Source organism: Rhinopithecus roxellana, chromosome 12 (genome assembly GCF_007565055.1).
Source record: "Rhinopithecus roxellana isolate Shanxi Qingling chromosome 12, ASM756505v1, whole genome shotgun sequence".
NCBI lineage: Eukaryota > Metazoa > Chordata > Mammalia > Primates > Cercopithecidae > Rhinopithecus > Rhinopithecus roxellana.
This window is the reverse complement of record NC_044560.1, coordinates 73,722,999-73,736,421: the sequence shown is the minus strand read 5'-3', so window position 1 is coordinate 73,736,421 and position 13,423 is coordinate 73,722,999. Positions and strand designations below refer to the sequence as shown.

At 38.1% G+C, this 13,423-nt stretch overlaps 1 protein-coding gene and 1 pseudogene across 1 annotated transcript in view; one reads left to right on the top strand and one right to left on the bottom strand.

Annotated features, from left to right (window-relative positions):
• LOC104679144 (zinc finger protein 93) overlaps nucleotides 1–11,105 on the top strand; it is a 30,164-nt gene extending 19,059 nt beyond the window's left edge. The window contains exon 4 of the mRNA XM_030912881.1: nucleotides 8,176–11,105. Coding sequence (XP_030768741.1) covers nucleotides 8,176–10,064 — 1,889 coding nt within the window. The 3' untranslated portion in view covers nucleotides 10,065–11,105. The remainder of the gene's footprint in view (nucleotides 1–8,175) is intronic.
• The window catches only part of LOC104675530, a 110,785-nt pseudogene extending 97,682 nt beyond the window's left edge, over nucleotides 1–13,103 (bottom strand).
• Between the last annotated feature and the right edge of the window lie 320 nt (nucleotides 13,104–13,423).

The following is a 13,423-nucleotide window of genomic DNA, read 5'->3' as shown; positions in this document are numbered from 1 at the left end:
CCTCAGATGATCCACCGGCCTCTGCCGCCCAAAGTGCTGGGATTACAGCCGTGAGCCACCACACCCGGCTGGATTTTTTTTATTTCTGTGAATAATTCTTCTGTCACATACTTCTAGTGCTACATTCAGATAGATGTATTGCCAGTGGGCACAATATAGTTTTGTATTGGTGTCTGAATGTGATGGAGCAAACACCTCTTCAAGTTTTCATAAACTGATTTTAGAAGCATTTCCTCAGGTAACCGTGTGGGTTTATTTTTTTCTTTATTTATTTTTTCTTTTTTTGAGACGTAGTTTCACTTCTGTTGCCCAGGCTGAAGTGCAACGGTGTGATCTAGGCTCGCTGCAACCTCCACCTCCTGGGTTCAAGAGAGTCTCCTGCCTCAGCCTCCCAAATAGCTGGAATTACAGGCATGTGCCACCACGTCCCGGTGATTTTGTATTTTTAGTAGAGAAGGGGTTTCTCTGTATTGGTCAGGATGGTCTCCAACTCCCGACCTCAGGCGATCTGCCCGCCTCCGCCTCCCAAAGTGCTGGAATTATAGGCCTGAGGCACCCAGCCTGGCCCAACTGTGTGGATTTCTATATAGGCAGAACTGACCTTAAACTGTGGTTCAGGTAACTGAAACTGAGTCATTGATCAGCTTCAGGGACCACAGTAAAAGCGAAGGTCTGTAGCCCTGCCTACATGGCTGTAAATGGATGCCTTCATTTAGGTCTCTGGAATTGCAGGACATCTCCCAGACTGTGGCTGGAATGAGTTTGGGATGGTTACAGATTAAGTTCAGAATTCTCAGTGAGACCAAGTTGGCTGAATCCTATCCTGGTCTGTAGACAAGAACAGGGGCTAACCCTGTAGTTTCCCACCTGAATGAGGGCCTATCTTCTGAATAGAACACTTCTCAATCTTCAGCTTTAACAGCGTTTCACAACTCCCTCCCCGGATCTCAAATTTCTTTTAGAGGCAATTATTTTGGAAAAGTCATCTTGCTACATAACCCAGGCGGGTCTCAAAATCCTGGCCTGAAGCAGTTCTCCAACCTTAATGTACGATGTAGCTGTCATTACGGTTGTGAACCATAATGCCTGGTTTTCTCATAAAGGCATTTTTGTCAGGGATGGTTGAGTTTTTTTTTTTGCTGTAAGGAGATATGAAAATAGGGCACTTTTAATCTTACTGATATCACTCTCCCTATATATTTTTACTTTTTTTTTTTTTTTTTGAGACGGAGTCTCGCTCTGTCGCCCAGGCTGGAGTGCAGTGGCCGGATCTCAGCTCACTGCAAGCTCCGCCTCCCGGGTTTACGCCATTCTCCTGCCTCAGCATCCCCAGTAGCTGGGACTACAAGTGCCCGCCACCTTGCCCGGCTAGTTTTTTTTTTTTTATATTTTTTAGTAGAGACGGGGTTTCACCGTGTTAGCCAGGATGGTCTCGATCTCCTGACCTTGTGATCCGCCCGTCTCGGCCTCCCAAAGTGCTGGGATTACAGGCTTGAGCCACCGCGCCCGGCAAATTTTTACTTTCTATTTTCTATTTCAAATTCGTCTGTAATTTTAGATTCAGATATTTAGGATAATATGCTAGAATTTGCATGGTATGCCTAAAGTAAATTAGGTAATTAGTAGGCACTCCATATTTACTAAAATAGTTACTTATAAATTTCAGTTTTCTATAGGCAAAAAGGAATTAAAGGATTTTCATCTACTTCCTTCAGCTTATATCTAAATAATAATAAGCTATATTTTCTAATATTTGTTTTACATATCAGAGGGTCTAACCCTATTCTGCAAAATGTATATTTTCTTTATTTAACAATGTAAGACTAGTCTTTGCTTCTAAAATTGGATTACAGCAGTTTCATTTTGTGTAAGAATAGCATATATTTAAAATATTAAAAGTAACTCTAGATTCTTTTAAGTGCTAATTTATTGTTTTTTTATTAGAATCTTCTGTTTATACTGAATATTCTCTGAAATTTTACTCCCGCACAGTACATGCCAATGATTCAAAATACGTACATTTAATGAGTACAAACTAACAGTTAAATATTGCAGCTACCTAGAATTTGTTTGTTTGTTTGTTTTTGTAAGATGGAGTCACACTCGTTGTCACCCAGGCTACAGTGCAGTGGTGCGATCTTGGCTCACTGCAATCTCCACCTCCCCGGTTCAAGCCATTCTCATGCCTCAGTCTCCCAAGTAGTTGGGATTACAGGCATGTGTCCTCACCTGGCTAAATTTTGTATTATTAGTAGACACGGGCCTTCACTCTGTTGGCCAGGCAGGTCTTGAACTCCTGACCTCAGGTGATCCACTTGCTTTGGCCTCCCATAGTGCTGCGATAACAGGTGTGAGCCACTGCGCCCAGCCTGAGAATTATTTTTTTGTGATACATCAATGTTGCATACTAGATTTTATGAGTAAACATTTCTATTATTGTTTCAAAATTCCATATTAGTGTGTTTTCTCAGTGTAGATTTTTTTTTTTTTTTTTTTTTTTTTTTTTTTTTTTTTTGAGACAGAGTCTCACTCTGTCGCACAGGCTGGAGTGCAGTGCCGTGATCTTGCCTCACTGCAACCTCTGCCTCCAGGGTTCAAGTGATTGTGGTTTGTGCCTCGGCCTCTCAAAGTGCTAAGATAACACGTGTGGGCCACTGCACCCAGCCTCATCGTAAGTTTCTTTTTTTTTTTTTTTTTTTTTTTGAGACGGCGTCTGGCTCTGTCGCCCAGGCTGGAGTGCGGTGCCCGGATCTCAGCTCACTGCAAACTCCGCCTCCCGGGTTTACACCATTCTCCTGCCTCCGCCTCCCAAGTAGCTGGGACTACAGGCGCCCGCCTCGTCGCCCGGCTAGTTTTTTGTATTCTTTAGTAGAGACGGGTTTTCACCGTATTAGCCAGGATGGTCTCGATCTCCTGACCTCGTGATCCGCCCGTCTCGGCCTCCCAAAGTGCTGGGATTACAGGCTTGAGCCACCGCGCCCGGCCCATTGTAAGTTTCTTAACATTGGTTTATTGTGTTTTTTTGGTTTTATTTATGTATTATAATTTTAGACAATTTGCAATTCTGTTTGTACACTTTAAGTCAATTTGAGGTTTAATTAAGAGATAAATTATGCATGTCTATCATAATCAGATTACATAGGTGTATAGCTGTAAATATGACTCCAACTTTAGTTATGGCTCATATTCTTAGCTGATTTTCAGTGGTGGTTTTATCTTGTCTAAGTGAGTAGTCGTGGAGATAGTCTTATTTCCACCATGTGTTTAATGATGAATATATATATCTTTTTGTGAAAGAAATGCTTTTGTGATTTGAAGGTAATTTTCAGAAAGACTTACAATTCTGTATTTTTTTCAGTTTTTCTTTAAAGACATTGTTTTAAAAACACATAAAATAAAATTTGCCATCTTAAATTTATTGAAGTGTATATTTCAGGGCCAGATGTGATTGTGGCACTGATGTGTAATCCCAGGATTTTGGGAGGTCAAGCTAGGAGGATCCCTGGAGCCCAAAAGTTTGAGCCTGGGCAACATGGAGACCGCTCTCTATGAAAAAAATTTAATAATAGGCAGGCATGGTGGTGTGCAACTGTGGTCCCAGCTACTAGGGAGCTTGCAGGGAGTCAAAATTGTGCCACTACACTCCAGCTTGGGTGACAGAGTGAGACTCTGTCTCAAAAAAAAACTGTTCATTTCAGGCATGTTAAGTATATTCACATTGTTATGCAAAAGACTTCTAGAAACTTTACATGTTGTCAAACTTAAATTCAATACCCATTAAGTAACAACTGCTCATTTTACCCTCTCTCCATACCTTGACAGACAAACCTTCTACTTCTGTTTTTGTTGTTTTGACTACTTAAGATATCTCATATAAGTGGAATCAGACAGTATCTGTAATTTTGTTACTGGATTAATTCAGGTGACATAATGTTCACAAAGTTCATCAAAAGGGTGACAAGATTATTCTCTTTAAGGTGAAATAATATTCCATTTTATGTATATGTTACATTTTTTAATATGTTTATAAGTCAAGAGAGATCTAGGGTGCTTCAGCCTGTTGGCTTTTGTGAATACTGGTTACAATAAACATGGATTTACTTTGCTGCCCAGGCTAAAGTGCAGTGGTTCAATCTCAGCTCTCTGCAACCTCTGCCTTCTGGTTTAAACAGTTCTCCTACCTCAGCCTCCCAAGTAGCTGGGATTACATGTGCATGCCACATCGCCAAGCTAACTTTTGTATTTTTAGTAGAGATGGTGTTTTACCATGTTGACCACGCTGGTCTCCAACTTCTGACCTCAGGTATCTGCCCACCTCACCCTCCCAAAGTGCTAGGATGACAGACTTGAGACACTGCACCTGGCCTGTGTTACATATTTTGGATATAGATTTATAAATACTTTTTTCCATTTATGTATTTTTATGTCTAAGTAGTTTATTTAAACTATGTTTTTGTATCATTCAAGAAAATAAGCCAACTTTATCAGTGTTGATAATCAGTTTTTTACCTTGTTTTTTGAAGAGATTATTTTTCTCTATTTTGTAAACATGGCAACTTTGTGGAAAATCATTTGATCATATACAAAATGGTTCATTTCTGAGCTCTGTTCTTTCATCTGTTTATCTTTGTGTCAGTATCATATTGTTTGTTACTGTAGCTTATAACTGAAGGTTATATTGATGTCTTTGAAAAATGAAATTTTTTGCCCCCTGAGCAAGAATATGTTGAAGAGTGTGTGTTTCATATTCACATATTGTTGAATTTGCCAGTTTGACTTTTGCTTTTAATTCCTGGTTCATTCAGGTTTTATTAGTAAACACCCAGTTCATAATTTTAGTGTTTTTAAATTGATTTGTTGTTGTTGTTTTGAGACAAGATCTTACCGTCACCCAGGCTGCAGTGCAGTGGCAGAATTTTAGCTTCCTGTAGCCTCAGCCTCCTGGGCTCAAGTGATTATTCTTTCACCTCAGTTTTTTGAGTAGGTAGGACTGTAGACATGCACTACCATGTCTGGCTAATTGTTTGCTTGTTTGTAGTGTTAGGATCTCACTATGTTGCCCGGGCTGATCTCAAACTTTTGACACCAATGGACCTCCCAAAGTGTTAGGAATATGGGCAAGAGCCTTGGCACCCAGCCACTATTTTTAAATTTAATAAAACTTGTTATATGTCCTAACAGAATATGCCAGATGCAAATAAGAATATTGTGTATTATCTTGGTTTTGATTGGAGAGTTTTGTGTGTGTCTGTGAAGCCTAGTTGGTCTATAATATGGTTTGGATGTCCATGTTGTCCAAACCTCATGCTGCAATATAAATCCTCAGTGTTGGCTGTGGGACCTGGTGGGACACGTTTGGGTCACGGAGGCAAATTTCTCATGAATGGCTTGGTACATCCTCGCAGTAACCAAAGAGTTTACACTCTATGAATTCAAATAAGAGCTGGTTCATTAAAATAGCGTGGCTCCTTCACCTCGCACTTGCTCTGTCTCTTGCCATATAATATGTCCAGTTACTCTTTACCTTCTACCTTCATTTTAAGCTTTCTGATATCCTCACCAGAAGCAGATGCTGGCACACACTTATACACTCTGCCAAGCTGTGAGCCAAATAAACCATTTTTCTTTATAAATTATGCACTCTTAAGTATTTCTCTATATGCAAAATAATCAATATAGTCTATAATGTTGTCTGGTTGTTATTTTTTATCTGAATTTTCTATTATTGCAAACTGGGTCTTGATGTCTACAATCGTTATGTTGCTATGTATATCTTGCTTCACTTTTATCAATATTTGCTTTTATATATTTTGGAACCCTGATGTTATATACACATATACATATAGATAGATAAATACCGTAGTTACAGATTTCTGCTAAATCAACTCACTTTAACATCATATAATATCAGTTTTTGTCTTGTAGAAGTACTTGACTGAAAGCATATTATGTCTGATATAATTATGACCACCTTACTCAATTGTGGTTACTATTTTCATGGAATATACATTTTTTTCATTCTGTTACTTTCAGCCTATTTGACTCAATGCTAAAGTAAGTCTTTTGTAGGCAGCATACTGTATGCTTTTTTAAAAAAACCACTCAGGCATTCTATATCTTTTTCTTTATATAATTTTATTTATATATATATTTATATTTGTATTTATTTTATTTGGTTTGGTTTTGAGATGGCGTTTCACTCTTATTGCCCAGGCTGGAGTGCAATGGCACGATGTCAGCTCACTGCAACCTTCACCTCCCAGTTTCAAGTGATTCTCCTGCCTCAGCTTTCAAAAAGCAGGCATGTAATCCCAAGTAGCTGGAATTACAGGTGCATGCCACCATGCCCAGCTAATTTTTTGTATTTTTAGTAGAGATGGGGTTTCACGATGATGACCAGGCTTGTCTTGAACTCCTGAATTCAGGTGATCTGCCTGCTTCAGCCTCCGAAAGTGTTGGGATTAAGCATGAGCCACCGCACCCAGCCTCATTTATTTTTGAGATAGTGTCTCACTCTGTCAGCCAGCTTGTTTGTATTTTTTTGTAGAGACAGAGGTTTGCCATATTGCCCAGGATGATCTTGAACTTTTGGGATCAAGTGATCAGCCCACCTTGACCTTCCAAAGTCCTGTGATTACATTTCATTTTATTAAGTAGTTTAATCTATATTTTAAATGATTGGTTAAAGAAATGAAGTTGTTATTACCACTAATATTATTATTGTTTTGTGTGTTTCTAGTAGTTATATTTTTCTCATTTCCTATTTTACTTACTTAATTTTCATTTAATTTTGTACTGGCATGCTTTGATTATATTTTACTTTCTTTTGCATACTTCCTATAAATAGTATCTTTGTAATCATCTCAAAAACTGGAGATTACATACATCTTAAAGTTAAAACAATATATTTTAATGTCATAACAACTTCAATTGAATAAAAAAACTATGCCTCTATATTTTCCAGTTTGTTATTGATATTAAAATTATTTTACATAGTGTATCTACAGGCTCACGCCTGTTATCCCAGCACTTTGGGAGGCTGAGGTGGGTGGATCCCGAGGTCAGGAGATCAAGACCATCTGGCCAACATGGTGAAATCCCGTCTCTACTAAAATACAAAAAATTAGCCAGGCATGGTGGCCCATTCCTGTAGTACCAGCTACTCAGTAGGCTGAGGCAGGGGAATCACTAGAACCCAGGAGGCACTCCAGCCTGGGAGACAGAGTGAGACTCCATCTCAAAGTATATATATATGTATTTCCAAATACTCAGTTTGGTCTTATTAATTATATTGACATTGTTATGCAACATATCACTAGAGTGTTTTTATCTTGCAAAACTAAATCTCAGTACACATGAAACAACTACCACTTCTTTGTATTTTGTGGTTCTTTTCAAACACCACTCTGTTTTCTGTTTCTGAGAGTATAATTGCTTTATATATCTCATCCAATCTCTGTCTTTTTGTGACTGGGTCATTTTATTTTGCATAGTGTCATCAATATTTATCTTAATAGTTGTTACAATATTTTCTACTTTTTGAAAACTGAGTGATATTCCTGTATTTTTGTGTCTACTGAATAATTTGGTGACACAAATTTGGATTACTTTTACCTATTGGCTTTCAGTAACAATGCTACAATAATTACGTGAAAGTTAATATAATATATGTGCTGCATTCTGTTTTATTAGTCTACTTTTTCAGCTTTATACTCATACCAAATTATTTTAATCCTGTAGCTTTTGATGTGTTTTGAAATCAGAAATGGTAATGCCTCTAACATTGTTCCTGTTTTTGAAGATTGCTGGGTACTTTGTTGTCGGTTTGGATTCCATATACTTTTAAATTTGCTGTTTTTATTTCTTTGAAAATGCAGTTAGTCATTTGAAAAACATTGCATTAAATCTGTAAATTAAATTGAGCAGTAAAGACATCTTCAAAATATTAATTATTTCTTTTTCGATTGTTTTTGAGATGAAGTTAAATTTACCTGCCTTACCAGTTACCTTGTGCCATTTTGGTTAGTATGTTTTTGTTACATTTATATGTGCAGGAAGAAATTACAGCTTGAGGTATTTTGCGGTGTAGTTTGTATCATTTTATAGGTTAGGTTTGTAAAGTATATTTGTCTGAGTCTAGCAATTGAAGCAATGTGTTTTTATTGTTTCTTTCAGTTATGTATTCTCATTTTGCCCAAGACCTTTGGCCAGAGCAGAACATAAAAGACTCTTTCCAAAAAATACCGAGAAGATATGAAAAACGTGGACATGGAAATGTACAGTTAATAAAATGGTGTGAAAGTGTGGATGAGTGTAAGGTGCACACAGGAGGTTATAATGGACTTAACCACTGTTGTACAACGACCCAGAGCAAAATGTTTCAATGTGACAAATATGGGAAAGTCTTTCATAAATTTTCAAATTCAAACAGACATAAGATAAGACATACTGAAAAAAAACCTTTCAGATGCATAGAATGTGGCAAAGCTTTTAACCTGTTCTCAACCCTTACTAGACATAAGAGAATTCATACTGGAGAGAAACCCTACATTTGTGAAGAATGTGGCAAAGCCTTTAAGTACTCCTCTACCCTTACTACACATAAGAGAATTCATACTGGAGAGAAACCTTACAAGTGTGATAAATGTGACAAAGCATTTATTGCATCCTCAACCCTTAGTAAACATGAGATCATTCATACAGGAAAGAAACCCTACAAATGTGAAGAATGTGGCAAAGCCTTCAACCGATCCTCAATCCTTACTACACACAAGAGAATTCATACTGGAGAGAAACCATACAAGTGTGATAAATGTGGCAAAGCCTTTATTACATCCTCAACCCTTAGTAAACATGAGATCATTCATACGGGAAAGAAACCCTACAAATGTGAAGAATGTGGCAAAGCCTTCTTCCAGTCCTCAATCCTTACTAGACATAAGATAATTCATACTGGAGAGAAACCGTACATATGTGAAGAATGTGGCAAAGCCTTTAAGTACTCCTCTGTCCTTGCTACACATAAGAAAAGTCATACTGAAGAGAAACGCTACAAATGTGAAGAATGTGGCAAAACCTTCAAGCAGTCTTCATACCTTAGTACACATAAGATTATTCATACTGGAGAGAAACCTTACAAATGTGAAGAATGTGGCAAAGCTTTTAACCAGTCCTCAACACTTACTAAACATAAGAAAATTCATACTGGAGAGAAGCCCTACGTTTGTGAAGAATGTGGCAAAGCCTTTAAGTACTCCTGTACCCTTACTACACATAAGAGAATTCATACTGGAGAGAAACCATACAAGTGTAATAAATGTGGCAAAGCCTTTATTGCATCCTCAACCCTTAGTAAACATGAGATCATTCATATGGGAAAGAAACACTACAAATGTGAAGAATGTGGCAAAGCCTTCGTTTGGTCCTCAGTCCTAACTAGACATAAGATAATTCATACTGGAGAGAAGCCCTACAAATGTGAAGAATGTGGCAAAGCCTTTAAGTACTCCTCTGTCCTTAGTTCACATAAGAGAAGTCATACTGGAGAGAAACCCTACAAATGTGAAGAATGTGGCAAAGCCTTCAAGTACTCCTCAGCCCTTAGTACACATAAGATAATTCATACTGGAGAGAAACCCTACAAATGTGAAGAATGTGGCAGAGTCTTCAAACGCTCCTCAGTCCTTACTAAACATAAGAAAATTCATACTAGAGAGAAAACCTACAAATGTGAAGAATGTGGCAAAGCTTTTAACCAGTCGTCAACCCTTACTACACATAAGAAAATTCATACTGGAAAGAAACCCTACACATGTGAAGAATGTGGCAAAGCTTTTCACCTATCTGCACACCTTACTACACATAAGCTACTTCATACTGGAGAGAAACCCTATAGATGTAGAGAATGTGGTGAAGCTTTTAACCATTCTGCAATGCTTTTTTCACATAAGAAAATTCATTCTGGAGAGAACAAACCATACAAGTGTGATAAATGTGGCAAAATCTTTATTTCACCCTCAAGCTTTAGTAGACATGAGATAATTCATACTGGGAAAAAACCCTAGAAATATGAAGAATGTGGCAAAGCCTTCAAGCGGTCCTCACATCTTACTATACACTGAGAGTTCTGAACTTACTCTGTAATCATGCCAAACTCCTCCCAGCCACAGTCTGGCAGAGGTCCTGCCATTCCAGAGACCTGGAGAAGGGGCCCATTTACAGCCATGTAGGCAGGCCTGCAGACCTTGGCCTTTACTATGGTCCTTGAAGTGGTTCAGTGACTCAGTTTTAGTTACCTGAGCCACAGCTTAAGGTCAGTTCTGTCTATATAGAAACCCACACAGTTACCTGAGGAAATGCTCTCTGGTACTCACTGAAAGCCATACTCATCTGCATCTTGATACAGGGCCCACCATATGCAGACCTGACTGCAAAAACATGCCCTAGTGTCTGCCCTACAGAGCAAAGTCCTGAAGGATATTTAGTCTGTCCAAAACTAAAATGAAAATTACAACTCCCCAACCCCCTCTAACAAGCCAGCTAAAGGTGAACCCTACTGCAGACCCAGGAACCTTGTGACCAAGCTACAACCCCTCTTCACTACTAATTCAGAGGGTATCTCATCACCCTAAGGGCCAAACAAAAGATCTTTACCTTCTAAAATCAGTGTATGAAAACTTGAAAAGGTGTTTGCTCCATCAAATTCAGACACCAATACAAAACTATATTGTGCCCATTGTCAGTGCTTCTATTTTAATGTAGCACTGGAAGTATGTGGCAGAAGAATTAGTCAAAGAAATAAAAATAGCCATTGAAATTGAAGAAAAATAAAACGTTGCTGTTTGTAGATCATACAATCTTATATTTGAAAAACCTTAAGTAGTACATTAAAACCTGTCTAAACTAATAAATACACTCAGTAAATTAGCAAAATATAAAATCAACATACATTATATATATGGCTTTATACACTTAAACTATCTGATTAAACAGAGGAACACACTAGGCACTTTGGCTCATGCCTGTAATCCCAGCACTTTGGGAGACTGAGGTGGGTGAATGATCTGAGATCAGGAGTTTGAGACCAGCCTGGCCAGCATGTTGAAACCCCATCTTTACTAAAAATACAAAAATTAGCTGGGTGTGGTGGCTAGCACCTCCAATCCAAGCTGGTTGGGAGGCTGAGGGAGGAGAATCCTTGAATTTGGGAGGTGGAGGTTGTGAGCAGAGATCGTGGCATTGCACTCCAGGCTGGGCAACAGTGCCAGACTCCATCTGAAAAAGAAAAAAAAAGAGGAAGAAAAAATCTTATTTACTATAGCATTAAATAATAAATTTCTGGCCAGATCTGGTGGCTCATGCCTGTAATGTCTGCACTTTTGGTGGCTGACGTGGGTGGATCATGAGGTCGGGAGATCAAGACCATCTTGGCCATGGTGAAACCCCATCTTTGCTAGAATACAAAAAATTTGCTGGGCATGGTGGTACATGTCTGTACTTTCAGCTAATTAGGCGGGGGAATCGCTAGAACCTGGGAGGTGGAGGTTCCAGTGAGCTGAGATCACGCCACTGCACTCCAGCCTGGAGAAGGAGCAAGTCACTCTCTCAATAAATAAATTTCTGAGAAAATAACTAAAAAGCTAAAAAGTCTTTACAATAAAATATCAATAAAAAATTAGAGAAAATCCAAATAAATATAAAACTTTATAGGTTGAAAGAATAAATATCATTAAAGTGCCATATTATCCAAAGTTATCTACAGATTCAATAAACTTCCTATCAAAATTTGCAGTGGTATTTCTTTCAGAATACTGGATAATACTATTTTAAAATTTATATGAAACTAAAATAAACTTTGAATAGCCAAAGCAATCTTGAGGGAAAAAAAAACAAAGTGGAAGGATATCATACTTATAATATCAAGCTGTATTTCAAGACTGTATAGTAATAAAAACAGAGATTGTGCAATGAAATGAACAAAAATGCACCAGAAACTACTATCACATATTTCAGACATGAAAAAAGAGAACTTAAAAAATAGTTTTAGTTTCTCAAAATCATACAGATACTTGTGTGTCCTCAAAACAATAGAAAAGCAGCCTCTTACATGCCATGAAGAGGACTTTGGCTCTCACTGTGAACTTAAGGAAGTTCACTGAAAGAAAAGTAGAATCCTTAGAGAATTTAAAAGCATAAGACTGAAGATGCCCCTTTGTGAGAGCAGAATTAAAAAACAGAAACAAACAAAAAAAACAGCTGCCCAGGAAATATTTCTTTGGAACACAGCTTCCCGAATCAGCTTTTAAGGATTGGCTTTCTCTTTGACCTTGAGACCTCTTACCTGTGTTTTCTGTTGTATTCATTTTCACTCATACCTACCTGGGGGGTTGGCAATCATCTGATGTCTCTTCAGAGTCAAAGCTTTTTTCCTTGCTCCAGATGGGTGATTAGGTCTGGCTTAGAGACAACAATACTGTTGTATTAAGAATAAATAACATGAATCTCGCTCATATTCTCCAATTACAAGCTAGTAATGTGCTCAGCAGAGCAGATGCAATAAAATATTCTAGTAAATTAGTACCAAAATACTAATTTGTAACAAATTTCTAAATATTTAGAAAATGCTTTCAATTTGTAGGTTTCTTAATTTTACTATCTGGTACTACTGAATCAAAAATTGGTGGTGGCAATTAGATTTTCAGGTGGGGGCAAGAATACTTTGTCACTAAATTTTTGGAATTACCACTAATTTAGAGTGAATTATACAGCTCAAATCAGGAATGTGGAAGTTTGGATTAAGATGAAACATCTTCAAGAGATACTTTCTACATGAGCAATTTTGAAGATTTTCAGTAAAAAGGGGATCTGAAACTTTTCTGCAAAGAATAAATTACTAAAAAAAATTCTACATAAAAGAGAAAAGCTTTAGGGTATATTATGAATTATGTCTTAAAGTTATCCTCAACAAGGAAGACCATATTTCCGTAGTTCTCTAACATCACATTCGTATACAATTTCCACTGTACAGTGTCCAGGCAATGCCACTCCAGAGAGAATTCTATGGCCACATCTCTAAATAGTAATGATCCCTGAAAAACACACATTTTACCAAGTGGCCATGGGTGGAATTTTTAATTTGACTTAAGGTGAAATTAGAGAGTAAAGAGAAGTGTGTTTGGACGAACGGAGGCAAGATGGTGCACTTCCGGGTTCTTCACCAACTTTTCCCACGCGCGCGAAAATGCAGCCAGTGCCCGGGAAGGTGCAGACCAACTAGGCATGCGCCAGGTGACGTCAATCCGAAGAGACCAAGATTTACCTGGTCGCACCTGTGGAATGCCCCCTGACACGCCCGTACCCCGCCTATTGCCCTCCCACTCCTAGAAAAGCCGCTCCGGAGTCACGCCACGCGCGGCCTTCCTCA